The following is a 25,659-nucleotide window of genomic DNA, read 5'->3' as shown; positions in this document are numbered from 1 at the left end:
GTGAATAATGCTGCTGTGAACATTTCATGTCATGTATACCATTAAAATAGTCCCTCTTTTATTTAATAAATAATTTTTGAGATAATGTCCATTGTAGATATCCTGCCTTCCCATTATTTTGAAGGTTGGCAGAATACTCATTGTTTGGATACACGTAATTTTTGTAGGCAGCTCCAAATGGTGGACATTTAGGTTGTTTTCTGTATTTTACTTTTAGTAATAAATAACCCTATCAGGAGTGGTTTGATCAAGCTGTCATTTTGCTATCGCTCTTCACCTCTGCTTAGGGTGTATCACTTTTTTTTTTAAAGATTATTTATGCAAACAAGAGCTGGGGTACAGGCCAGAGGTGTGGGGGGGTGAGAGGAGTCACCAGAGACAGAACAGGCAGATTGACCGAAGTACACTGCTGAGGGGAGCAGTGGGTGAGTCAGGAGAGGTCTGCTGCGCCATGTGGGTTGCTCCTTGGCCGGGGATCAAACTCATGCTGCAGAGACTGAGGAAAGCTTCATAGCTTGCGTCTTAACCCTTGTGCCACCAGGGAGACCCATGTGTGTCACATTTTTTATCATAGCCAACATGATAGGTAAAAAATGGTATCTTATTGTGGTTGCCTTGAAATTTTCTTAGTACGTGTGGAGCTAAACACCCTTCACTTTGAACTTAGGTGCAGGTGATTGAGTAAATCCTAAATAATTCTTAGTTCAGATACACTGTCTTCAATGATCTATGTAAGACCCCTCTCTCATTAGATTTGTTTATTCCCTTTTACTTACATGCCCTCCCTTTTATCTTGGTGTTCTTGGGAAATGTGAATTATTGTGTTGTGCATGTTGTAATTTAAAAGCTGGTTTTGTATCTCCTTCTATGTTAATTCTTCATAGCCTTTGCCTGTTTGGCTATTGAGTTATGTCTTTGTTTCTATAGGTTTGTAGTAGATGTTTACACATTAAGGCAACAAATCTTTTAACTTTGATTTGAAAAGTTATTTTCAAGTTTGACATTTTCCTTCTGACCTTGCTAATGGTGTGTGTTGCCACAATTGTTTTTAGAATAAAGCCCCAACTCCTTACTACAGCCCATAATGGCTCTGAGTGATCCCCCCTCTCCCTCTTTGATTCCCATCTCCCTCACTCTCTGTCTCTTTCACTCTGCTTCAGCCACTATGGACTCCCTGCTGTGTCTCAAATGAGCCCTGTTTCCTTCTTCATGGAAGGAAACTTCCTTTACTCTTTTCTCCCCCCTGAAACTCTCTTCCTCTCTTCCCCTCCCTCCTTGTCTAGATATTCCTTTAGATTCCATCCACCTACCTCCTCCAGGAAACCTTCCCTAACTTCCTCCTAGGGTACTGTCTATACTGTTCACCACTATTTTCCCAGCACACAGCAAAGTATATGACACATAAAAGCTGCTCAGATGGGCCTCCCCGGTGGCGCAGCGGTAGAGCGCTGGGTTGCGAAGCTGCCCGCGGCCTCTGCGGTGCGGGTTCAGTCCCCGGCTGCTCCCCGGCCACCGGAGGAGGGTCCCACATGGCGCGCAGACCTCTCCTGCCGCCCGCTGCTCCCCTCAGCAGTGTACTTCGGTCCTTCTGCCTGCTCTGCTCCCCGCTCTGGCTCTGGTGAATTCTCTCACCCTCCCGCGCTTCTGACTGTACCCAGTGCATGTATAAACAAACAAACAAATAAATAATAAAAAAAAAATGCCTCTAAAAAAAAAAAAAAAAAAAACCTGCTCAGAAAGAACTGGCTGAGTGAATGAATGAAGGAAGGTGTCGGGAGGTGACAGGCAGATTGAGCTGTTAAAAAAATTTTATTAAAATGTCCAAGTACATTAATGTCCACAGTGTCAGATACCACAAACCCACAGAACACTGCAGCTTACAGCAGAACCAAAGCTATTCACACGCACACACACTCACACATGTGCCATGCATGTGGCACACACAAACACACACACACATCCCAAAGGGAAAGACCAAAAGACAAACCACCCACTTTAGAAAAGACCAGAGCCCCCTCCCACTGTGGGGCTTGGGTGGGGGCAGGGCAAGGGGCTGAGGGAGCCACAGGTGGGGGGGCATAAACCAACCCCCCCCAAAAGTTGCATCCCCAGTATCCCCCCAAAAGAAAATTCTTTTGTGATGCCCACCAAACAAAGGAAATTCTTCTATAACATGGATAATTGAAGAATGTTGCTATTATTATATTTTTAAACCAAAACAAAAATGATCAAAGCAAGAGGGAAACCAATATCCCTGGGCTCTCTCAACAACCATAAGGTGGAACGGTGGGTTATGTCAATAGCAGGGAAGATTGAAGACCACAGTCAAGTATTCTAGCCTACTCTGTGCTTCTCAGTCTTTTCCTAAATCTGCCTATGTGTGAGAAAGAGTGTGATTATGTTTTCATCCCTTCTTCCAAAGAGAGTGGTGTTTGCATTCAGAGGTGAGATCAAACCCTTATTCTTGTCTTGCCTGTGACTTCAAGCCAGTGCCTTTCCCTTTTCTGATCCTCATTTACCTTATATGTAAAATGTGGAATTGTAGTTCCTAAATCACTGGGGGTGTTGAGACATTTCAAGGAGATAAGGCCTTGGCATAGTACCTATTCCAGAGTTGTCAACTGTGATTATTACTTCCCAGTAGGGATACAGGTTCAGTCAACAGTCCTTTTCTCTATTGAACCCCTGGAAGGACCATCTAGTTGCTTATTTTTCTTTTCTACAGAGATCCATCCTCCACTGTTGTTTTTAACATTAATCCACAGATTTGACCCAGATTTGATGGTTTGAGGGTGGACAAAAGACATGGAGGTGAAGCTGTGGCCTTTCCTGCTGGAGATGAGGACTTTTGCCTTTGCTCTCCCTCTGCCTGAAACTTTCTTCCTTTCTTCCCCTCATTTGGGAGGTCTTTTACAGGATGAAGATTTGAGGGAGGAAGGCAGGGTGAATTCTTTCCTACTCAAAAAGAAAAAGCTATGAGAGAAAAATGTATGTGTGTTTTAGTTTTAATACTGCACATCTTTCTAGAACATAACTGCAGGTGGATGTCATTATAAGTTTTAATTGTTTCCTAGTCTGCCAGACAATTTGTGGAGAGAGGGATGGAGGAAGCAGGGCGGGACCCAGGACAGGGGCACTACCAATGTCTGCTTGAGGAGTGAGTATGGACACTGAGCTAGAAAACTTGGCACCTCGTTGGTCCAGGAAGGAGGTTCTTTGTCTCCCTGAGAGATGGATGGAGAAGAGATCTGGGCTCACCAAGCCCCCAACATCCTTTCACCTATGTCTGTTGTCAGAACCATCAAATCTCAGCATTGGACTACACCTGGGAGAGAGAGCAGAACTTTCCCTCCACTGCCCACATATTTCTCTGACTATCCTGACCCCTAACTCTGATGGAACATAGGTTGTTCTTAAAAAAAAAGTCACTAAAATTCATACATAGGATTTCCACGCTATGTTTATCCACCAAGACTAAAGACCAGCCTTGGGCTGAAGTCCAGGAACAGCAGTGAAGTAAAGAAAGAACAGTAGCCAAGTTCAAGCAGGGCACTTACAAATAATTTTCTACTCCCAGTCAGTGACCTTAAAACTAGGCTTCAGTCTGCATTTAGGACATCCAATGGTTTACTAAGCCCAAATATCAGGTGTGAAAAGCAATTTCTTTCATGCAAGTCGAAAAATATACACTCTTGCACCTTCATCAAAGCCTTATTTCAACAATTGGCAATCAGCCTTGCCAACAAGTAACTAAACTGATACAAAGAAGATCTTTGTTGATTGTGCTTCCCTCCACTGGGAGGTGCTCCCAGAGTTCAACCTAAAACTGACTTTCCAGACACAAGGCTACTCCTGCCAGGAGGAACTGCATATGTAAGAAAGGAGAGAGGAGCTTTTTACAAAGGATTATGAAGGGGGGGCAGGGAGGGGGGATGTAGTTCGGGGCTCAGGGACTTCCAGACCTTCTTGTTTCTCTCTGGGCTCTGTCTCCCCAGGTGAAGGCTCCAGGGGAGGTCTGGGAATGGGGTTGTGCTTGCTTTCCCTGGCTCTTCAACAGAAATTCCCTTCTTCCTTCTCCCAGTCCTCCACTGGGTGTTTTTTGTGTTTTCTGCGCTCCTTGCGAGATTTGTGGTGGCGATGCTGATGGTGATGTTGGTGGTGGTGATGGTGCCGCCGCATCCGATGAGACCGTCTGGCTGCAGGGAAATGAGGGAGGAAAGGGACTGGGCATGAGGGGGTGAGAAGCAGGTGGCCCCTCAACGGAGGGAAATGGAGGAAACTCCAGGTAGGCTAGCAAGTTTCCCCTATGTGCAGGGCTACAGACCAGCGTATGTAGTAGTAAGACTACAAATAGCTAATAACCTGTGTTGGGGTGGCTGGGGCAGTCACTTACGTTTGGTGCAAACGATTTGGGGATGGTCCCACTTGCCGTTGCTCCGGCACCTAATGATGGCCACGTGGTGCTGAGCAAACCCCTCATTGCACTGGTAGCGAACTGTGGCATGGACATTGTACTTGGCCTTGCGAGCACCCACAGGTGAGGCGTTCTCCACTGCTGGAGGGGGACCACAGAGCACTGGGGATGGAGGAACTTCCAGTTAGGGAAGTGACCAAGGCTGGAACTGAACAGGTGTCCTGCCTTGTTAGGGACATTGCACCTGTCCATCCTCTGCCCCACTATAACCCCACGGGGCTTCCAATTGGCTGTGTCTGTCTCAGTATCCTCTACCCAAACCAGGAGCCCCTTAGGGAACTGCACCTCCTGGACATGCCCCACTCCCTAATTCTTATGTAAGTATGACAGGAATTAAGGAGATGGGAGGCAAGATGAGAGCAAATGAAAGGAAGAAAGGACATGAAGACTGGCAAAGAAATGGAAGCAAGGATGAACAAAGGTGTATCCTGAGATTGCATACAAATATTTCCTTAATGTGTTAAAAGCTCTTACGAGTCAATAAAACAAGCTGCTAGAACATTAGGCAAAGGAGATGAACTAGGAGGTCACAGGAAAATAAATAAACACAAATAGCTTATTAACATATCAAGTGCTGGTCATGCTCATCCTTAAAGGCATACTATTTTTTCGTCATTTAAATAAAGAATGAAAGTTTAAGAATGCAGAGTTTGCAAGTGTGGGGGAAAATGGGAATGCTCGCATCGTGCTGGAGAGTGAAAATTAGGCTGGGCTGATTCTTACATTTAAAAACTCAAGGAAAACAAAAAATCAGTAAATGAAGGGGGTGTGTAGAAGCAGCGTACCTGTGCCTTTCTTACAGACATAAGGGAGGTTGTAATTGCAGGGAACATCGTTCCAGCGCCCACTCTCATGAGCCACCATCACCACACAGTCCTCCCCACCGGCAAAGAAATTGTCAGGCTGGTTCTCCCGCCAGTTCTCATATTGCTGCAGGAATAGGGGGGAGGGGTGCTCAGGGGACCGCATCCTGGCCTCGATTTTTGTCAAACTCCCCTGGCCAGACCACTCAAACTCTAGGGACTCAATCCCCGCACATACATAATGAGTGCTGTTCCATCTCTCCCTGAGGTCCAGCCACCCTCCTCTGGCCACAAGGCTGCAGTACCCCCTTCCTCCCTGGTGCTCCAACCTCTAGTCTTGCCCCTGACTATCTATTTTCCACATGGGTTCTGTTAGATAGTCAGGAGAACTTCTCTGAGGTGGCAACAGGAGGACTGAAGATTCATGGAGAGGAATGATGCAGGCAGGGAACAGAATGGGAAGCAGAAGGAATAATCAGTGCAAAGGCCCAGAGGTAGCACAGCTTGTCCTGTTTGAGGGGTAAGATGGAGGCTAGAGGAGCTGGAGGTGCATGGTAGAGTTGGGGTGTGGTCAGAGAATAGGCAGGGCGAGTTCTCCTGGTGAAGGAGAAGAGGTGAATTTTTTCAAATTGTGGTAAAATATATACAACATAAAATTTACCACTTTAACCATTTTTAAGTGTCCAGTTCAATGGCATTAACTAGATCCATAATGTTGTATACCCATCACCACCATGTATTCAGACTTTTGTCATCACACCAAACAGAAACTCTGTACCCATCAACAATCACTTCCCTCCCCCAGACCCTGCAGACCCTGCCAACCACCAACCACTCATCTGCTTTCTGTCTGTGGATGTTCTGCCTGTTCTGGACATTTCATATAAATGGATCACACACTGTGGCCTTTAATGTCTGGTCTCTCACTCAGCATAAAGTTTTCAGGTTCATCCACATTGTAGCATGTGTCAGGGCATCTCTCCTTTTTTTAAAAGATTTATTTATTTATGCATACAAGAACTGGGGTACAGGGCAGAGGCGAGGGAGGGTGAGAGGATTCACCAGAGACAGAGTGGGGAGCAGAACAGGCAGACAGACTGAAAACACTGCTGAGGAGAGCTGCAGGTGCGACAGGAGAGGTCTGCAGCGCCATGTGGGAATCTCCCTGGCATGGCTGGGAATCGATCCCACCCTACAGAGGCTATGGACAGCTTCACAGCGCTGAGATCAACCCGCTGCGCCACCGCCACTGGGGAGGCCCCAAGGCATCTCTCCTTTTGATGGCTGAGTGATTGATGGATCAATTTGTTCATCCATTCACTAGTTGACGGATATTTGTTGTCTCCACTTTTTGACCACTGTGAATAGTGCTGCTCTGAACATGTGTGTAAAAATATCGCTGAGTCCCTGTTTTCACTTCTTTTGCAGATCTAAGTAGGATAGGAATTGCCGGATCATATGGTAAGTCTATGTTTAACTTTCTGAGGGACTGCCAGACTGTTTCCCACAGCTGGAGGAGGTGGATTTTTATCTTGAGAACAACGAGCAGTATGAGAGGATTTCAATCAGGGAAAATCCTGATCTGATCTATGATTTTTAAAAGGTTCCTGTGTACAGCATTTTTTTTTTTTTAGGGGATTGTGGAAATGTTCTGGAACTACATGGAGGTGATAGTTGTACAACACTGTGAAGGTACTAAATGCTACTTTAAAAATGATTAATTGTGTATTATATGAATTTCACCTCCATCTAAAAAGAAGCCCCCATGGCTGTCAGCTGAAGGGACAGGAGTGTAGGTAGCCAGTGGACGGCTGGCTACTACAGAGGTCCCAGTGAGCCATTCTGGAGGCTGTACAGACTGGGCATGTAAGGAAATAGGGATACCTGGGTGACCACAGCTGGAGGACCAGAGGGAGAGAAGAGAGGGGCACTGGGCTACAAACTGAGGTTTGCAACCTCAGTTACTGGATGGACAAACCTTTGCCGGGCTGGGCAGAATCTCCTTTGCAAATTCCAGCATTTCAGAGCCCCAGGGAACATTAGACAGTACCTCACCTGTAGATGCTCTACACAAGAGGGTAAAGTGAGGCTGGGGTGATGGGCAGGGTGATAAGTCTCACCCAGATTCCTCAGTGTGACTTCAGGGACCCAGGTCCTGGTTCCCACCAACTCACCAGCGCGGTGTTGTCTGTCCACTGGAAGTCCCTCTCCACAATCCTGTCATTCAGGCCAATCCATGTATTCTCACGTCCAAAGCCTGTGGGGTAGAGGGGTCATGAGGGCTGGGCCCATCTCTCCCTCGGCCTGGTGTGCAAGCTGAGGCTGAGTAGGGGGTGTGGGAAAGAAAGCTGCCCTCCTTCCTCACTCTGGAGGTGGGCTGGAGGGGAAAGGAGATGGAGGGGGAGTGAAGGTGAGAATGGGGTGGGAGAGGACCAAGAGCCCCTCCCAGCCTACAGTGTGGACTAGGGGCTGTGCCTCTCCCTCACTCCCCCCTACCTCGGCAGGCAGGACCCTGGCTGCCCTTTGACCTGGCGGGTGGAGTTAGGTCAGGGAAAGGCCTGGTATGAGGCCCCTTCGCCTTGCCACATGTGTGGCTTAAACAACCAGAGGAAGGACTAAACAATGACACATCAGACCTTTAAAGAAAAAAGGGAGCAAGGGGGAGGAGAGCCAGAGCTCTGGCTGGACGGAGGCAGGTGACATGGTCAGTCTCTGTCTGTGGGGGTCGGTCACTGAGGCTGGAGGAAGCTGCACAGCAGCTTGATTGATTAAGAGGAAAAAGAATCTAGGGAGGGGCCTCCCCAGTGGCGCAGTGGTTGAGCGCTGGGTTGCAAAGCTGTCGGCAGCCTCTGCAGCGCCGGTTCGATCCCTGGCTGCTCCCCGGCCACTGGAGGAGGGTCCCACATGGCGCGCAGACCTCTCCTGCCACCCGCTGCTCCCCTCAGCAGTGTACTTCGGTCCTTCTGCCTGCTCTGCTCCCCGCTCTGGCTCTGGTGAATTCTCTCACCCTCCCGCACTTCTGACTGTACCCAGTGCTTGTATGTATAAATAAATAAATAAATCTTTAAAAAAAAAAAAAAAGAATCTAGGGAAACGGAAATGAACAAATGAAAGAATTAACAGGGACAAGATGGGGAAAACATGAATCTATGGGTGCATGAATAAATGGCAGAGGGATAATGAACAAACCCATAAGTGCTGGGCTTTAATGCACACTCCTCTCCTCCCAGGCCCCTCACCGCTCCTTCTGAATTTCACCCCATCACAGATGCTTCCCTGGCATCCTCCATCCCCTGGCCAACAGCACACTGAGGACCAGCTAAATTATAGCATAGACTTATTTAATCAGTTACTTGCTTGACTGTGTCCCCGCCGGGACCTTGCTGCCTGAGGACAGGGCAGCGTGCAGCTCACTCACTGCTATGTGCAGTACCTGGAACCAAGCCTGACACATAATGGGTTCTCTGTAAGTATTTGGTGAATGAATGAATGAAGTGGTTGTACGAATTAACAAACAGACATGTGAATAAGTGGTCAGGCCTATGGTGAACATAGCATAAAGGACCCTGGGAAAGGACGGCCACCCCTGCCCAGCCCGAGTCCCTACTGTTAATGAAGCTGTGTTCCTCCAGTGAGTGAACGCTGGTCAGGTGGCCGGCTCGGCGGCGGCAATCTCTCTCAGCATCCTCCCATGCCCGCCGATGGGCAAAGTAGCGGTAACAGTGGCCCTGGAACTTGTGCCAGCCGCGGTCACAGCCCTCTGTGTCTGGGAGGGGGTGAGAGAGTGAAGGGAACTGGCCTCAGTATGAGCACAGCCAGAGACAGAACTCAATGCCAGGGCACCTAGGGCCAGATCACCCGTCCCCTAGCCCAGCCCCTCCTCCTGAAGCTCTGTCCCCATTCGTTTCCACCTCCCGTTTTCATTTCTCTGTTGTTGGAAGAGTTTCAACAGGAAGAACATTACATCCATCCCTTCTTATCCCACCGTCAATGTCTTCTTTTCTGACCTGCGTGTAACTGGGAACTCAGGACATGGTCTCAGGAACGTCTAAAATTCCCTTGCTGACAAAAGGTCTGAATGTACATTTCTCTCAAAAAGATATACAAATGATCAACAAGCACACGAGAAGATGCCCAGCATCATATGTCATTAGATGCCCATCAAAACCATAATGAGGGGCCTCCCCGGTGGCGCAGCGGTTGAGCGCTGGGTTGCGAAGCCTCTGCGGCCTCTGCGGCGCCGGTTCGATCCCCGGCTGCTCCCCGGCCACCGGAGGAGGGTCCCACATGGCGCACAGACCTCTCCTGCTGCCCGCTGCTCCCCTCAGCAGTGTACTTCAGTCCTTCTGCCTGCTCTGCTCCCCGCTCTGGCTCTGGTGAATTCTCTCACCCTCCCGCGCTTCTGACTGTACCCAGTGCATGTATAAACAAATAAATAAATAAATAAAAATTCATGCCTCTTTAAAAAAAAAAAAAAAAACCATAATGAGGGGGGGCCTCCCCAGTGGCGCAGCGGTTGAGCGCTGGGTTGCGAAGCTGCCCGCGGCCTCTGCGGCGCTGGTTCGATCCCCGGCTGCTCCCCGGCCACTGGAGGAGGGTCCCACATGGCGCACAGACCTCTACTGCCGCCCGCTGCTCCCCTCAGCAGTGTACTTCAGTCCTTCTGCCTGCTCTGCATCCCGCTCTGGCTCTGGTGAATTCTCTCACCCTCCCGTGCTTCTGACTGTACCCAGTGCTTGTATAAACAAACAAATAAAAAAAAAAAACATGCCTCTATAAAAAAAAAAATTAAAAAAAAAAAAACAACCATAATGAGGGGCCTCCCGGGTGGCGCAGCGGGTTAAACACCCCGCTGTGAAGCTGTCCACAGCCTCCGCAGTGCAGGTTCGATCCTGGCTGGCCGGTGAGAATCCCACATGGCGAGGCAGACTTCTCCTGTCTCACCTGCTGCTCCCCTCAGCAGTGTATTTCAGTCAGTCTGCCTGTTCTGTTCCCCACTCTGCCTCTGGTGAATCCTCTTACCCTCCCATGCCTCTGGCCTGTACCCCAGCTCATGTATAAAAATAAATAAATCTTAAAAAAAAAACCCCACATTGAGATACCACCACACACCCACCAGGATGGCCACGATCAAAAAGATAGATAGTAAAAGTGTTAGAGAGGATGTGGAAAAATAGGGCTCCGGTGCACTGCAGGTGGAAATGTAAACTGGTACATGAAAAACTGTCTGGCAGGTCCTCAAAAAGTTAAACACGGAATGACTACATGACCCAGCCTTCCCATGCCTGGTATATTCCTAAAAGAATAGGAGTGGGGGAATGGAAAATGTGTTCAAATAAAAAACTGTATCTGAATGTTCACAGCATGTTCACAACAATCACAAGTGAAAACAGCCTAAATGCTTCCCTGGTGGCACAAGGGGTAAAGTCTCAGCACTAATAAGCTGTAGGCAGCCACTGAAGCACAAGTTCGATCCCCAGCCAGGGAGCTAACCCACATGGTGCAGCAGACCTCTCCTGTCTCGCCCACTGCTCAGTGGTGTATTTCCCCTTAGCTGTGTATTTCAGTCAATCTGCCTATTCTGCTCCCCACTCTGTCTCTGGTGAATCTACTCACTCCTTGTACCTCTGGCCTACACCCCAGCTCTGATATGCATAAATATAAAATAAAACTTTAAAAAAAAAACAAAAACAGGGCCTCCGCTGGTGGCGCAGCAGTTGAGCGCTGAGCTGCGAAGCTGCCCACAGCCTCTGCTGTGCTGGTTCAATCCCCAGCCACTGGTAAAGGTCCCACATGGCGCGCAGACCTCTCCTGCCGTGCCTGCTGCTCACCTCAGCAGTGTCCTCCATCTGTCTGCCTGTTCTGTTCCCTGCTCTGGCTCTGGTGAATTCTCTCACCCTCCTGCACTTCTGACTGTACCCAGTGCTTGTATAAATAAATAAACAAATCTTTGAAAAAAAAAAAACAGCCCAAATGTTCTTTTTTTTTTTTAAAGATTCATTTATTTATACAAGCACTGGGTATAGTCAGAAGCGCGGGAGGGTGAGAGAATTCACCAGAGCCAGAGCGGGGAGCAGAGCAGGCAGAAGGACCCAGGTACACTGCTGAGGGGAGCAGCGGGTGGCAGGAGAGGTCTGTGCGCCATGTGGGACCCTCCTCCGGTGGCCGGGGAGCAGCCAGGGATCGAACCGGTGCTGCAGAGGCTGCAGGCAGCTTCGCAACCCAGCGCTCAACCGCTGTGCCACCGGGGAGGCCCAGCCCAAATGTTCTTGAGCTGATAAAGGACAAACACAATGTGGTCCAGCCACACAGAGAGTATCACTCAGTCATAAAAAGGAGAGAAACCGGGCCTCCCTGGTGGAGCAAGGGGTTAAGATGCAGCACTCTGAAGCTATTCATAGCCACTGCAGCATGAGTTTGATCCCCAGCCAGGGAGGTGACCCACATGGCGCAGCAGACCTCTCCAGACTCGCCTGCTGCTCCCCTCAGCAGTGCATTTCAGTCAATCAACCTGTTCTGCTCCCTACTCTGTCTCTGGGGAATCCTCTCACCCCCTACACCTCCGGCCTGTACCCCAGTTCTTGTATGCATAAATAAATAAATCTTTAAAAAAAAGAGTGAAACCTTGACACACACTACAACATGGATGAACTAAAAACATGATGCTGAGTGAGAGACTAGACACAAAAGGCCACACAATGTGTGATCCACTTACATAAAAAGGCCAGAATAAGCAAGTCCATAAACTGACAGCAGATTAATGGCTGTCAAGAGCTGGAGGAGGGAGATGGGGATAGAGTCTCTTTTTGGGTCATGTAATGTTCTAGAACTAGATAGAAATGGTGATTGCACACCATTGTAAAAGTACTAAATGCCGCTGAACTGCATCTGCATATCTCTCTGTTACGTGAATTTTATCTCAAAATAAAAACAACTTCCCTCCTGCTGGAATTACCCTGAAGCAGAGGCAAAGAAAGACCTGGATCACATGTGGGAGACCTATGGCCAGCACACACCCCCACCACGGCACTGTTCCTGCCACTGTTTTCATCAGGGACTCACCCTTCTCACAGAGGCTGCCCCCGTAGCTGGGGAGGCAAAGGCAGATGAAAGCGTTGATCTCATCAATGCAGGTGCCCCCATTCTCACAGGGGCTGGAGACACAGTCATCAATGTCTGCAGGGGAGCAGAGGAGTTATAGGTCAGTCTAGCTCCCAGCCCCCACAGAGAACCAGGCAGAAAACAGGTCATGATCCCGCCTTCTCTCCAGAACCAGAGTGCAGGGACTGGTCTGGACAGATGGCCCAGTGAGTGTGAGGATCCAGGAGGGGGTCCTCCCACAAGTAACATGAGCTAACATGAATGAGTCATGCCACAAGCAGCTGCAGGCCAGCATGCACAGGCTCTCTCATCCAATTCCAGAACAGACGTTGATATTCTGGCAAGAGACCTATAGAATATCAAAGCTGGGGTTTGTTTTTGTTTTTGTTTTTTTGAATATGGGACTCAGGGATGCTGGGTTCCAGAGCACTGCAAGCACTTGCAGTGTCAGCTCAAATCCTTAACTACCAATCCCCCTGTAGATGGCGTCTGAGGCACGGATGACCCTGGTGGGTCACTTTGAGACTCAGTTTGCGTTTTTTTGCAAAATCACAATAGCACCTTTTCCAGGCTGGTTGTGAATGGAACAACAATGGAAGAGCTCAAGAAATTGTACAGTTTATGTTTATTGTTATAATTCTTTAATTAGTACAGCCATGTATCGATTAAGGATACCTTCTGAGAAATGTGTCACTAGTCAATTTCATCATTGTATGAAAGTCATAAAGTGTAATGACGAAAATCTAGAGGGTATAGCCTATCACACACCTAGGCTCTATGGTAGAGCCTATTGGGACCACTGTCATATATGTGCTTTTTTAGTGATCAAAATGTCATTAAACAACACATGAACTAGATAGAGATGGTGATTGCACACCATTGTAAATGTACTAAATGCCATTTAGTACAGGAAGGGGTCCCTGTCCCCTTCCGTGTAGCCTTTGTAAAGGTTTCCACAGTCAAGGGGATGATGCTCAGAGATAAAGAAATTATATTATTTATATTTATTGTTATAATTTCACAATTTGCCATATTTCCTGTGTTGGGCTTTAGGGTTAGCATCAAAATGGTCTGGGGGTAGTGCCTGTACCCCTGCCCACCCAGGAGAGGATAGAAGCACCCTGAGCCCTAGGCTGCGAACAGTCTGAGCCTTAACCATTATATCCCCCGCCTCCCCCCAGTAATAAGTGAGGGAGCACACTAGCCTCAATCCCCAGGATAGCGCAGCTGTTTGGAGCTGGCTCAGCTAACAGGGGTTAATTCACTGGATCCAAGAAGTGGGGGAGGAGGGAAGCATCTGAAACCAGTATTCTGTGACCCCTGAGTCCTGGGAGTGGCCCTGGGGTAAACCCTATGACTTTGAGTCAGATAAGTCTAAATGAAGACCCAATTCTGGGCACTCACCTATCTCGCAGTTCTCCCCGGTGTATCCCTGCTCACAGCTACAGCCATACATGGTACCATTGGCTTTACAGGTGCCACCATGCAGGCAAGGGTTGTTCTCACAGGGATCCAAGGGGGCTGCAGATAAACAGGAAATGTGGTGAGGAGTCACTACCTTCTTGCAATTCAACCCTTAGATCCTTTCTTATCCAATTCTTCTTTATGATTGTCAGTTTTTTCTCATATACCATTGTGATGATGAAGAGCTTGCTCTGCCCAGGAACTACTCCAAATGTCTGTAGGCTGCTCTGTGTGTATTAAAGGCACTTGGAATGAACTGGAATGGGCTTCCCAAATCTTCTCTGAGAACATGGGTTTAAGTGCCCTCTCTAATTGTCCCCCTCTTATGGACATGCCCTGTTAGTCACTATACTTGTCACAATTCAGAGCATAAGGGTAAACGAAAAGTTCCAGACAGGCTATGAACAGCTCTGGGAAGAGCAGGAACTATCACCTTCTCCATTCTGGTGGTTCAGTCTCTTTTGATACAACCTCAGTGGTTATACTGAGAAGTGGTAGATTATAATGATTATAACTGTGGGCAGTGAAGTCAGAGAGGCTGGCTGGACTCCTGGCTCTGCTATTTATAGGGCAAATTATTTCTCTGAATTTCAGTTTCCTCATTTAAAAAATGAAATAAAAATAATGCATCCTTCTCTTCTGATCATAATGCCATGTCCAGCTCTGTGTATATCAATCTTGAGGGGACTCAGCATGGATCAACACCCAGGGGAATGTGAGTCCCTGTCCCCTTCCTTGTCATTTCCCAGCTAGGTTTCCCTAGAGGCAAGAAGGTCTCCCATCCCCATCTTGGGGGTGGATGGTCTCTATTCTGGAGTCTAGGAGGGGCAGAAGAAGAACTCCCATCCTACCCCAGTCAACTCCAATCCTTTATCAGGGCAGTGTTCAATCCTTCCACTACAAAGACACTAGAACCAAGGTCCAGAGAAGGATAGAGCCTGGCTCAAAGCCACAGAGAGATAGTACATGAGCCATCATGGCCTCCAGAGACCTGGAAGCCCTCATAAGGCCCCCTCTCCAGCCTTATAATCTAGAATTTGTTCTGTTTTGTCCAGACTGGAGCTTCACAAAAAACCGAGATGGTAACAAGCAGTCTCTTCCTCCCTGTTTTTCTGATGCCTACTTCACTCCCCACATTCACCAGAGGGGGTCTATGTAAGCCTGAGACAGAACACAGTCCTCCTCAACTTAGATCCCATGATGCCTCCCCATCACCCTCCGAGGAAGTTAAATCCCTTACTGCAGGCCACAGGGGAGGTTTCTCAATACCTGCCTTCCCAACCTCCCCCACTCTTCACCTTGCTCATGCCATTCCAGTCACAATGGCCTTGCTGTTCTTTCCACATATCAGGTACAGTGGACCTCAGGGCCTTTGTACAGACTGTCCTTAGACAGGCTTCTACCTGGACCACTCTTCCCTGGATTTCCACCTGGCATCTACTTTACCACAGGAATTTTGTCTGATGAGAGGCCTTTCCAGACTCCTTCCAAAACTTCAAACCACCATCAATTGTTTCACTTTTTTACTCTGCCCTCATCGCTTTCTAACTCCCAATATAATTTATCAAGGTCATTACCTCCTGTCCCTGCCTCCCCCAGAGTGGTTATGTTCCACAGGGCAGCTACATACAGCTCTTGAGATTTAATTAAAATGGAAGAGAATAAAGAAAATTCCTCTGTTGTACTAGACACTTTAAATGCTTAGTGGCCACCCATGGTGGTAGCTGTGTACGACAGTGGGGCCTGAAGACATTTCCATTTGGGGAAAAGTTCTAGAAGGTCAGCTTTCAGAGGCAAGGGGCTTAGTCCCGGCATAGAGCCTGGAACACAGAAGGCACTCAGTAATTGCTTGCTAACTGAATGCAGGTAGCTATTGGCCCTCCTGTCTTGCCTGGGTGTTGGTTGTGTCTGTTCCAGGTGTGGCCCCAGCACGTGTGCGCACATGCATGGGGTTGTTGGGCACAGGGACGCGTGAGACCTGCCAGGTGCCCTGAGCTGCCGACACCTGCCCACGGACTGGCAGTGACTCAGTCACTTGCTGGTGCTGCATTTATTTTTGGCTTCATTAGCATTTCTGCTGCAAACCAGGGTGGGAAGGCGACCGGGTCTCCCTGCCTCCCTCCACTCAGCTGCTGCCGCCGCCACTGACTTCAGTCTGTATCCAACAATACAGCAGTCAAAGGCGGACCCAGCTCTCATTCAGCAACCCCCGTGTGGTCTCCTTCCTGCCTTTCTGCCCACCCTTCAAGGTTGGACCTCCCCAGAACCTCTCCTTCTCTGCTCCCTCTCTGAACAAGCTCACCCTCTCCCAAGGCTTCAGGCTGGGTGCTTTTTTTTTTTTTCCACCCATGAAAGAAACACCATACAGCCTAATGGGTGAAACAGAGACCCTGTTGTCAGATGGCCTGGTTTCAAGCCTTCTTCTAGGCACTCCCAAGGGTGTTACTTTGCAAAAGTCACTTAACTGTTCTGTGCCTCAGTGTCTCCATCAGTAAAGTACAGAACTTGTTCCACAAGGATATAAAATAGGGATTAACCAACATGATTTCAGTAACGTGATGAGAACAAGGCAAGCATGCAGGCAGAACCGAGAGGTGTCAGTCTTTATCAGCACATGCACCCAGAGTCCACCTGAGCATCTAAAAAAAGAGGATTTGACCCAGGACACAGTCCAGAGGTGACAGAGTGGGCAACAGTACCCAGCATCTGCTACTTCTACCACTGCCTTCAAAAAAAAAAAAAAAAAAAAAGAGTGCAAAACCAATTGTGTTAACGAGTGTTTTGCAACTCAGATAAAGTACCTTTTTCTTAAGCTTACTTGGCCAAAACAAACAAACAAAAGCTCAATATGGCAGGACCTAAAAAAAGAGGTGGAGGCAAGATTTGCAGTCTGGGTTGTGGACACACCTGGCCCTGGAGAACAGGGCATGGCTTTCTCTGGACCCCGACACAGAGCGAGCACTGACGCCCATGTCGGCATGGGCCCCCAATGAAGTTCAACCACTGACTGATTGGTAGTGACATGCCTCCTGTGCCTTAGTCTCCTGTCTGTAATATGGGGTGATGCCCATCACTCTCACCCCTTCCCAGCACACACTTTCCCTGTGGCTTTGGGTCCCTCCATGATCCATATCACTGGATTCCAATACAAGTCCCACATGTCCAGGAAGCCCTCCCTGCCATGCCTTCTACTTCTGCCCCCTCACTGTCCCAGACTGAGGAAGCACTGAAGGACAGCCCCCAGCACCCCACAGCTCTTAGAGCAGACATGAACATGATTTGTTGACTGACCTCATCCCCCAAGCCAAACTGTCCCCAGTGCCTCCATGTGCATCTAAACACATCAAGTTCATTATCATCTTCTGGTCTTTTTGCCCTTGCTGATACCCCTCCCAGGGAAGTCCTTTATACAATTCAACTCCTGACAAGTTTCCACCTCCCACGTCACCACTGCTAGAAACCTTCCCAGGCCCCTTCACTCCCTGCTCTGGCTTGCCAGCCCCAGGTTCCCAAGGCCTGACCTCAGTAGATGGGATGGGGCCATAAGCTTGGAACTCACCCTCCTCCACAGTGCAGTTGGTGGGGCTCGCTAGCATGGTGGGCTCTTCTCCACTGGCTGCGTCTTCCCAGAAGCCTTCCACACCTGGGCTCCCCCCCAGGACTTCCAGCTCAAACTCCTCTCGGCCCAAGGAAGTAGGCAGGAGGGTGCTGGGGGGGTTCCACAGCATGGTAGTCTCCCCTGAGGACACTGAGGCAGGCTCCTCCATGCTGGCTGAAGTCGGTGTCCAAGGAGGAAGACCAGGCTCCCCCAGGAGGCTGCCCTTGTGTGATGGAGCTGAGGTTCCTACTGTCTGGCCCTCCAGCTCTGGGTGGGGTTGGGACCTTGAGGAGACCAATGTAGAAGGGGCCAGGTCTCCCACCTTGGTCCCCTGGTCCAGGGATATTAGGGACGTGACCACACTTGTGTCCACAGGCCCTTGAGGACTCATGGTGGAAATTTCAACTCCCTCAATCATGTGGGAATTAGGTTCCCAAATTCCACCAGCACTGCTGGGGTCCAGCATGGCTGTAGAAGCCATGGGACCCATTGTGGCTTTTTCGTCTGTAGCAACCCAAGTCTCCAAACTTGGGGTCACCCCAGGCATCAAGAAGACCTCAGGTCCTCCCAAAGGTGTATATTTGGGGTGCAAGTCCAGCCTTTCACTGTGTAGTGTGGGCCACATGCCCTGTACCTCCTCCATGGTAGTCTTCCATGCTGTGCTGATGACCCCAGAATCAGTCTCCAAGATGCCTCTGGCTCCTGTGGGCTCAGTGGCAGCCTTAGTTGGGGGGAGATCTGTCACTAAAATCTTGTCCACAGAAGCCTGTGGGCTGGATCTGGGGTGTTCAACTTTGCTGAGCTGAGTGGGCCTGGTTCTCCCAGTTTCTCCAAAGTCTGCCCTGGGAGAGATAGGCCTAGCCCCAGCTTGTGTGTCCATGTCTGCCTGTGAGGGAGCTGTGGGACTTCCTGCACTGTGACCACTGGGTGTGACCTCTCCACTCTGTCTTGTTGGGACCGAGGAGGTCAGGGAATATACCTCTGGATCAATGGGGTCCTGGGCGCCAGCCTTGGTGTCTGAAGCAGGGGAGGGTGAAGAAGATGCCGTGGCCTCACTAATCACCTCAACCCTGTTGGCCTGGGTGGGAAGGGGCGTAAAATGTGGTAGGAGCCATAGTTTGGGGGCACGAAGCATGGCCATCACAGGGAGGTCTTGGGAAGTGACCATGGGGGAGGCATCCCATGGGGCAGAACTGGGGCTCTCAGAGGGACTGAGAGCTGGGGTAGTGGTCTCTGAGGGGGACCAGGGCAGGTTGGGCATGACCGGTCTCACACTAGGATCCTTAGCTTCCTCTGGCTCTAGGCCAGGGTCCCTGCTAGGGCCTGAGATGCTGTGTGGGACCAAGGTTGGGGGCCATAGCCAGGGCTCTGCGGGACTCCTGCCGCCAGCAGAACCTACAACATCAATGACAAGAATCATCATTACCTTTATCAATAGTTGTCGACATCTCCTTGGCTCTAAGCATAAGGAAGAGAGCTTCTGAGGAGTGATAAAATCAGGGAACCCAGCTGGGATTCAGACTCTCCCTTCCTCCCTACCTCCCTACTCCCTTTCCAGGCCCTCAGTCAGATCCCACCTCCCTCTTAAATTCCACTCACCCGCTCCAGGGACATCCACCTCATTGGTCAGTACGACCCAGGGTCTTTGGCTATGGTCACTCCCCAAGGACTCTGTGGTTTCTGTAGTCAGGGGAAGCTCCACATGATTTCCAGCAGCTTCTGGGGTAGGGGGCTGAGAACTGGCCTCCAGAGCCCCCTGTAGACCTTGCTGGGGTTCCTGCTGCTGGAAGTGGCGTCCATTCAGTCCCTTGAAGCGTCCCCTCTTCCTGGGTATGGGACTGGCAGGGGCTGTCACAGTGTTTGTGCCAGTACTGACTGTCACCACCAGATCAGGGCTGGGGGCTACTGTGCTCAGCCATACCCCTTCAGCCCCCAAAGTAGGGCTTGAGGCCAGCATGAGACTCCCAGGGGCAGGGCTATGGGTGTCTACAGATTCCTGCTTCTCTCCCAAGATCAGAGGGTCTTCCTCTCCACTGGATACCAGTGGCTCCTGGAAATTAGGTGTGACCACTTCTCCCAGGCTGGGCTCCAGTTCTCGGTTTGGGGGCCCTTCTGCAGACAAAATCTCCCCCTCATCCCCAGATGAAGGGGTTTCTGGGTCTCCATGCTGTGGTGAAGGGTGATGAGCTGTGGAAGAAAATACAAAAGATTGTTAGGCACAGGAACTGGCTGGGAAGTTCTGACTGTCTATCCACAGTCTAGTACACTATAGCACAGACCTGGGTATCTCTATCTCTGTGCTCCTCTATCTCTCTCTCTGAGTGGTCGCTGGGATCCCCCAGCTTCAGAGAGGGAAGTGCAAAGTTATTACCCACACTGTTCAGGCTGCAGTCCAACTGAACCCCCAGTCAAGGTTAGAGTCAATTGGTCACAAGTGGTAAGAGATCAAGAGGTGGCTCCTGGAGGCAGGTCCTACCTGCACCATGGTGCCTGGAGGGTGGGGAGGGAAATATCCAATGGACATGGCTTCCTACAAGATCTTTGTTTCCCTTACACAGAAAACTCAGTATCTTGAGGTTGAAGTTTGCAGCCACTGAGGCTGTGGGCCACCCAGTTCAAAGGTGAGGGTCATCCCTGATCCTGACCCTGGGGTGTGGTCTTGATGGAAGTGTGGCCAGTGGGGGAACTCATGTGCAGGACTCCAAGTAAATTATGCTCCACCCATGGTCGACACTTCCAGGGACCTCAGGAGATATGGCTCATTCCCAAACAGAACTTCCTGCACCAGAGCTGGGTTGTGTCCCTCTCCAGGAGTATGGCTCCTGGAGCAAGGCCTTCTATGGGGGCGTGGCTTATCGCAGAGCGTATTTCCACGCCCCAGTCTTGGCCTCCACTAGAAAGCAGAGCACCTAGGGTCTTCACCTAGGTGCATGCATAGGGGCGTGCTCATTAGGGAACCCAGCCTCTGAGGACTTGGCCTTCACCTGGGGCGTGGCCTTCAACCGGGCAGGGGGCGTAGTCACCCGGGGACCCCGCCCTCTGAGATACGGCCTTCACCCCGTACAAGCCGGTGGGGACATGGCCCTTCGCGCACCTCGGAAGCAGTAGGCATCGAAACGCGCTCCTGGAGCCGGGAAGCCGGTGCGGTTGGCGAAGCGGTACACGGTGCGTACTCCTGGGGCCGGGCCCCCACAGCGCCGGCGCGGAGTCTGGATCGGGTAGCGCACGCTGCCGTCGGCCAGCCAGCCCGGGTCGCACTGGTCCAGGCCCTCGTGCCAGGCGAGGTGCAGCTGTCCCACCGAAGCCAGCGTGGCTCCCTGGCGGCGGCACTGGGCACGCGCGCCAGCCAATGTCAGGCGGCGGGCGGGGCCCACGTAGAAGACCTCGCCTGCGGGAGGGCGCAGGAGAAGGTCACCTGGGGCCAGGCACCCTCCTCCGGAGCCAGGAAACAGCCCCACTTCAAAGAGCCTCCCTCCACCAGGCTGGATTTTGGTGGTGGGACTTTAGCTTCTTTTTAAAAATGAGGTAACCCAGACAACGGAGCTAGTCAGCCTTCGGAAAGAGGGTGGGGCTCAGTGAGGGGATCCAAAGAGAGGGAAGGAAATAGAAAAGGGGATGGGGACCAGTAGGGGATTGCTCAGGGAAGGGGTAGGATGGCTGCAGGTTGAGAAGAATGACACTTAGGAGAGTGAGGCAAGAATTTAGGGAGGAATGGGATTTGAGAAAGGTAACAGGGCAGGGGGTGAGGGTCCTGCCAGCCCAGACTTACCCCCCAGCTCACGGGCAAAGCAGTAGACGTCATAGAGTTCCTGTGGGTTTCTTCTCCCATAGCTCCTGACTCCTGGAAGGCTGCTACGGTCACCATAGCAACCTGGTCTGGACTGAGTGATGGGATACCTGATAAGACAAGGAGGGATTCCTGCTCAGATGTATGCTCCTGAGGTCCCCCACAGACCCATCTTTTCTCAGAGGCTACCTCTCCACTTCCCCCCACCCCAGTAGCCCCTCACCTAACAGTACGATCAGAGAGCCACCCAGCATCACAGTTGTCAAAGCCATCCTCAAAAGCAGCCTGCAGGTGCCTTGGGGCCGCTATGGTGGCTGAGCTGAGACGGCAGGCTTCCTGGGCTTCAGCAAATGTTAGTGCATAGCGATCCTGGGCAGCCCGGTAGTGGAACACAACACCTGTGGGGGAACATCCAGGGTGGAGGGGGGATAAACTTAAGTTGGAATCTTAAAGAATAAAACTCCCCCTTACAGAATGAACACTCCCCCATGTCTGATAATAAACCTGCTGCTCTTCCCTGCCTCATACCACACTCACTTGCTCTGTGCTAAGTACAGCACAGGAAGAGGTTGGGAAATGAGACTGATATGCTCCCATTTGACAGATGAGAAACTTAACTATGGTCATAAAGGGCTAGCATTTTTCAAATGTTTACTATGTAAAAGCACTTATAAGCATTACTTCATTGCAATTTTACAACTACCCTGATAATTCTCATTTCCAGAGGAAGAAACTAAGGTTCAGAGAAATTGAGGGACATGTCCATGGCCAGTATGAAGCAGTGCCAGAATTTATATTCAGGAAGATGTGACACCAAAGATAGCACTCTTCATGCCCAGGGTTAGAACCTGGAAGTGACAGGAGGCCTGAAGAAGAGTGAGAGAGAGTCTGTCTTTTAGGAATTATGGACATGTGCCAATAGATGAAGCAAAGGCAGCAACCAAAGATGAAATGTGGTTCTTGCTTGGTCTGGGAATGGAGTCATAGGAGGCTTCCGGGACAAGGTGACATGTAGGCATCAGTAATAGGCTCCCTGTGACTAAAATTCTGATTTAGGGATGAAAAAAAATGGCTGAGCAAGACAAAGGAATGAAACACTCCTCCATCTAATCAGACCAAGCGCCACTGGAGGATGGCAGCAGCATCTCAGCCGTGGCTATGTCCCCACCCTGAGTTGGCACATGGCAGATGCTCAGATGTCTGAGTGGATGAATTAACTGAACAAATGTAGAGGTGGGATTCATTTCCTTCACCACTTATTAGTTTTCTTCCAGGTTTATGGATTTTGAGAAGCAAGACTGTAGAAAGGGAATGATGGTAGACTTCATAAATGCAGTGAGGCCCTGTAGGATAGGCGAGACGGAGTCTCCGGACAGGAGTGTAAGATCCTGCTCATGACCAACAAAAGTGATGGGAAATGGACTTTGCCGCAGGAGTCCAAGAGTATTTTCCATACAATAACCCATGCAATGAGTGATTCATCAGATATTCAATAAGCAACTGCTATGTGCCAGGCCCTGTTCTAGAACTGTGTTTTAATAATTAAAAAAAATATATCTTTGCCTAATTTTCTTTGACCAGTTAAGAAAACAAAAAGTGCACTGGGTAGTTCAACAGAAAGGATTTAATACAGGAGTTGGTTAAACGTGTATTTGAGGACTATTATTTACTTAATATAGTTTTAATTGACTTTTTGAAAAATACTCACTTTTTTAAAAACATAATGCAAATTTCCTTTATTTTAAAAGGAAATTTGCATTCCTATTTTTAAAATTTATTTTATTTATTTATGTATACAAGAACTGGGGTGTAAGCCAGAGGTGCAGGGGGTTAGAGGATTCACCAGAGACAGAGTGGGGAGCAGAACAGGCAGATCTACACTGATGAGGGGGAACGGTGGCTGAGACAGGAGAGGTCTGCTGTGCTATGTGGGTAGCTCCCTGGCTGTGGGTTGAACACATGCCACAGTGGCTGGTGATAGCTTGATAGCACTGAGACTTTAACACCTGCACCACCAGGGTGTCTCCAGCATTCCTATTTTAAATGCACTATCCTATATCCTTTGCCTTATGTAAAATTAGGTAGCCATAAAATGGTTTAGGTAGCCATAAAACTTGAAGCTATGAAATCCCTTGAAATACTGTGATCCATAAAAGAGACAGAGGCTGCTCTCAGCTAGAGAGAAAGGTGTAAACACAGCAGTATCTTTGGGGACTTTCTTTGTAACCTTATCTGGAAAAGGAATAGTTCAGAGAGTGATTTCTGAGATAACACACAGTGGGTGGGCTTCAGGCCCAGTCCCTCCCATCCCAGCTCAGCCTCTCCCCTGCACCCCACTGACCTGTCACCTCTAAGGGCACCAGGTCCTGCTCATCTTCAATGCCTCTCACCACCTGGCAGCGGTAGAGCCCTGAGTCGCTGGCCCGCAGCGGCCCCAGCAGCAGCGTGGCATTAACCCGGTGGCGGGGATAAGCAGGCAGTGACACACGCCCCTGCCAGCCCTTGGCCACTCGCACCACATTGTCTTTGGCCACCAGGATGGGCAAGTCCTGCCGCTGGCCAGACATAGTCCGAACCTTGGTCCACTTGATCCGAGGGGCCTCTCGGGCAGCACCTGGCTGTGGCTGCAGGGCAAAGAGACAAGGCAGGGCCACCAGCTCTGCCAGCGCAGCCCTCACTGACCCGGACCCCACTTTCTGCATGTGCAGTCCCTTTTCAGCAGCATCCTGCATCCCTGGGGTGGGGAAAGTGGAGAGAGAGTATGTTTCAGAGACAGGGGCTAGCACAGACTGCTGTGTCCCTCACTTTACAGATGTGGAGGCCTAAGCCAGGGAGGGTAGGCTTCCCACACAATGTCACAACACAGGGCACATATCTCCCATCACCCCCATCTGTGAGCAGAGGAGGATGAGTAATTTGAATTCCTCCAAATTCTGCCTCCACTCAAAATCTTTATCCTGGAGGTCTCTTCCTATAGGGACAGAAATTTGATTCTCATTGTCACTCACTCGCTGTGTGGATGTGGAAGTGTCATTCTTTCTGAGTCATGGTTTCCCCAAAAGCTAAGCAAAAGACAGCCATTGGAAAGAAAATGGTGTTTGCAGAGTACATTCTATAAAGCAGACACTTCATAGATAACTCATTTGATTTTCATTACCATCTGGAGGTAGCCCCCATCTTCCTTTGGGGGTTGAGGAAACTGAGGTTTGAAGAGATCACTGTACATGGCTGAGGCCACAGAGCACATTTCTACAGCCTGGGCTTTTGACAACCACTGGGGTGAAGCAGCACAGGGATCTCATTTCTATTGCCCCACCCATGGCAGGCATCACTAATCAATTTCTGCACTAGTCTCATTTTTCTCTTTTTTCAGCTCATCTCAGCAAAACTGTGAGAGGCGGGAACCTCCTGCCTCCGCTGGCAATGACTAAAAATAACCTCTCAGGTGTCTTGTTCGCTTTTGACTGTTCAAAGACCTTTTTTATCTATTCTCATTTTATTCTCCAGATCAGGCCAGGGAACCAGCAGGAGGAGGCTCTCCAGGTAAAAGGCTGCCTCATCCATCATATGAACCCCTAGATTCTAACATCTCGCACACATAATTCAACTCACCCCGCTCTCCAGTCACAAAGAGCAACACCTGGAACATCAGGAGACCCAAGGTCCAGACAGACATGGCCCCCATTCTGGACCTAGAATGAGGTGGAGAGGGAGAGAGAGGGGGGTGGGTGAGCACAGCCATCCTGACAGTGGACATGAAAGGACATGACCCTAGCTCTACAGATCTGGAAATGAACTCAGAGAGGTGAGTATGGTCCCTCAAGGTCACACAGTCTACAAGCAAGAATCCGAACCCCGTATCCAAGCAGTGAAGTCTCATTGTTAGAATCATGGATGCTGAAGTGAATCATACCTGGGGTTATCTCTCTGCCTGTACCTTGTTGTGTGACCTTGGGTAAGCAGCTTAGCTCTCTGTGTTCAGTTTCCTTGTAGGTCAGATGAGGATACATCAGGTAGTTGGAAGAAACTGATGAGTTAATACAGAACATATATATATCTATATATATGTATCTATACACACATACATATATATTTCTAAGCATACACACACATATTATTAGAACTGCCTGGCACCAAGGAGTATAATATATTTTTTAAGATTTATTTATTTATGCATACAAAAGCTGGGGTACAGGCCAGAGATGTGGGGGCAGGGGGGTGAAAGGATCCACCAAAGTCAGAATGGGGGACAGAACAGGCAGACTGACTGAAATACACTGCTGAGGGGAGCAGCGGGCGAGACAGGAGAGGTCTGCTTCGCCATGTGTGTTGCTCCCTGGCCGGCCAGAGATTGAACTCATGCTGCAGAGGCTGCAGATTACTTCATAGTGAGGTGCTTAACCCCTTGCGCCACCAGGGAGGCCCAAGGAGT

The 25,659-nt window shown here is 49.7% G+C and overlaps 1 protein-coding gene across 1 annotated transcript; it reads right to left on the bottom strand.

The window, feature by feature from the left end:
• Positions 1-4,050: 4,050 nt before the first annotated feature.
• Positions 4,051-24,912, bottom strand: NCAN (neurocan; the record flags this gene model as incomplete). The annotated part of the gene is made up of 14 exons (XM_084248749.1): positions 4,051-4,196; positions 4,394-4,576; positions 5,260-5,404; positions 7,452-7,534; positions 8,885-9,043; positions 12,340-12,453; positions 13,783-13,899; positions 17,402-18,835; positions 19,040-19,627; positions 20,535-20,828; positions 21,210-21,337; positions 21,451-21,625; positions 23,569-23,953; positions 24,826-24,912. The coding sequence occupies 14 exons, from the start codon at positions 24,910-24,912 to the stop codon at positions 4,051-4,053; spliced, it is 4,038 nt and encodes a 1,345-aa protein (XP_084104875.1).
• Positions 24,913-25,659: the final 747 nt, after the last annotated feature.

This window comes from Talpa europaea, assembly GCF_964194135.1.
Source record: "Talpa europaea genome assembly, chromosome: 12".
Taxonomy (NCBI): domain Eukaryota; kingdom Metazoa; phylum Chordata; class Mammalia; order Eulipotyphla; family Talpidae; genus Talpa; species Talpa europaea.
This window is presented reverse-complemented; position numbering and strand designations above follow the sequence as displayed.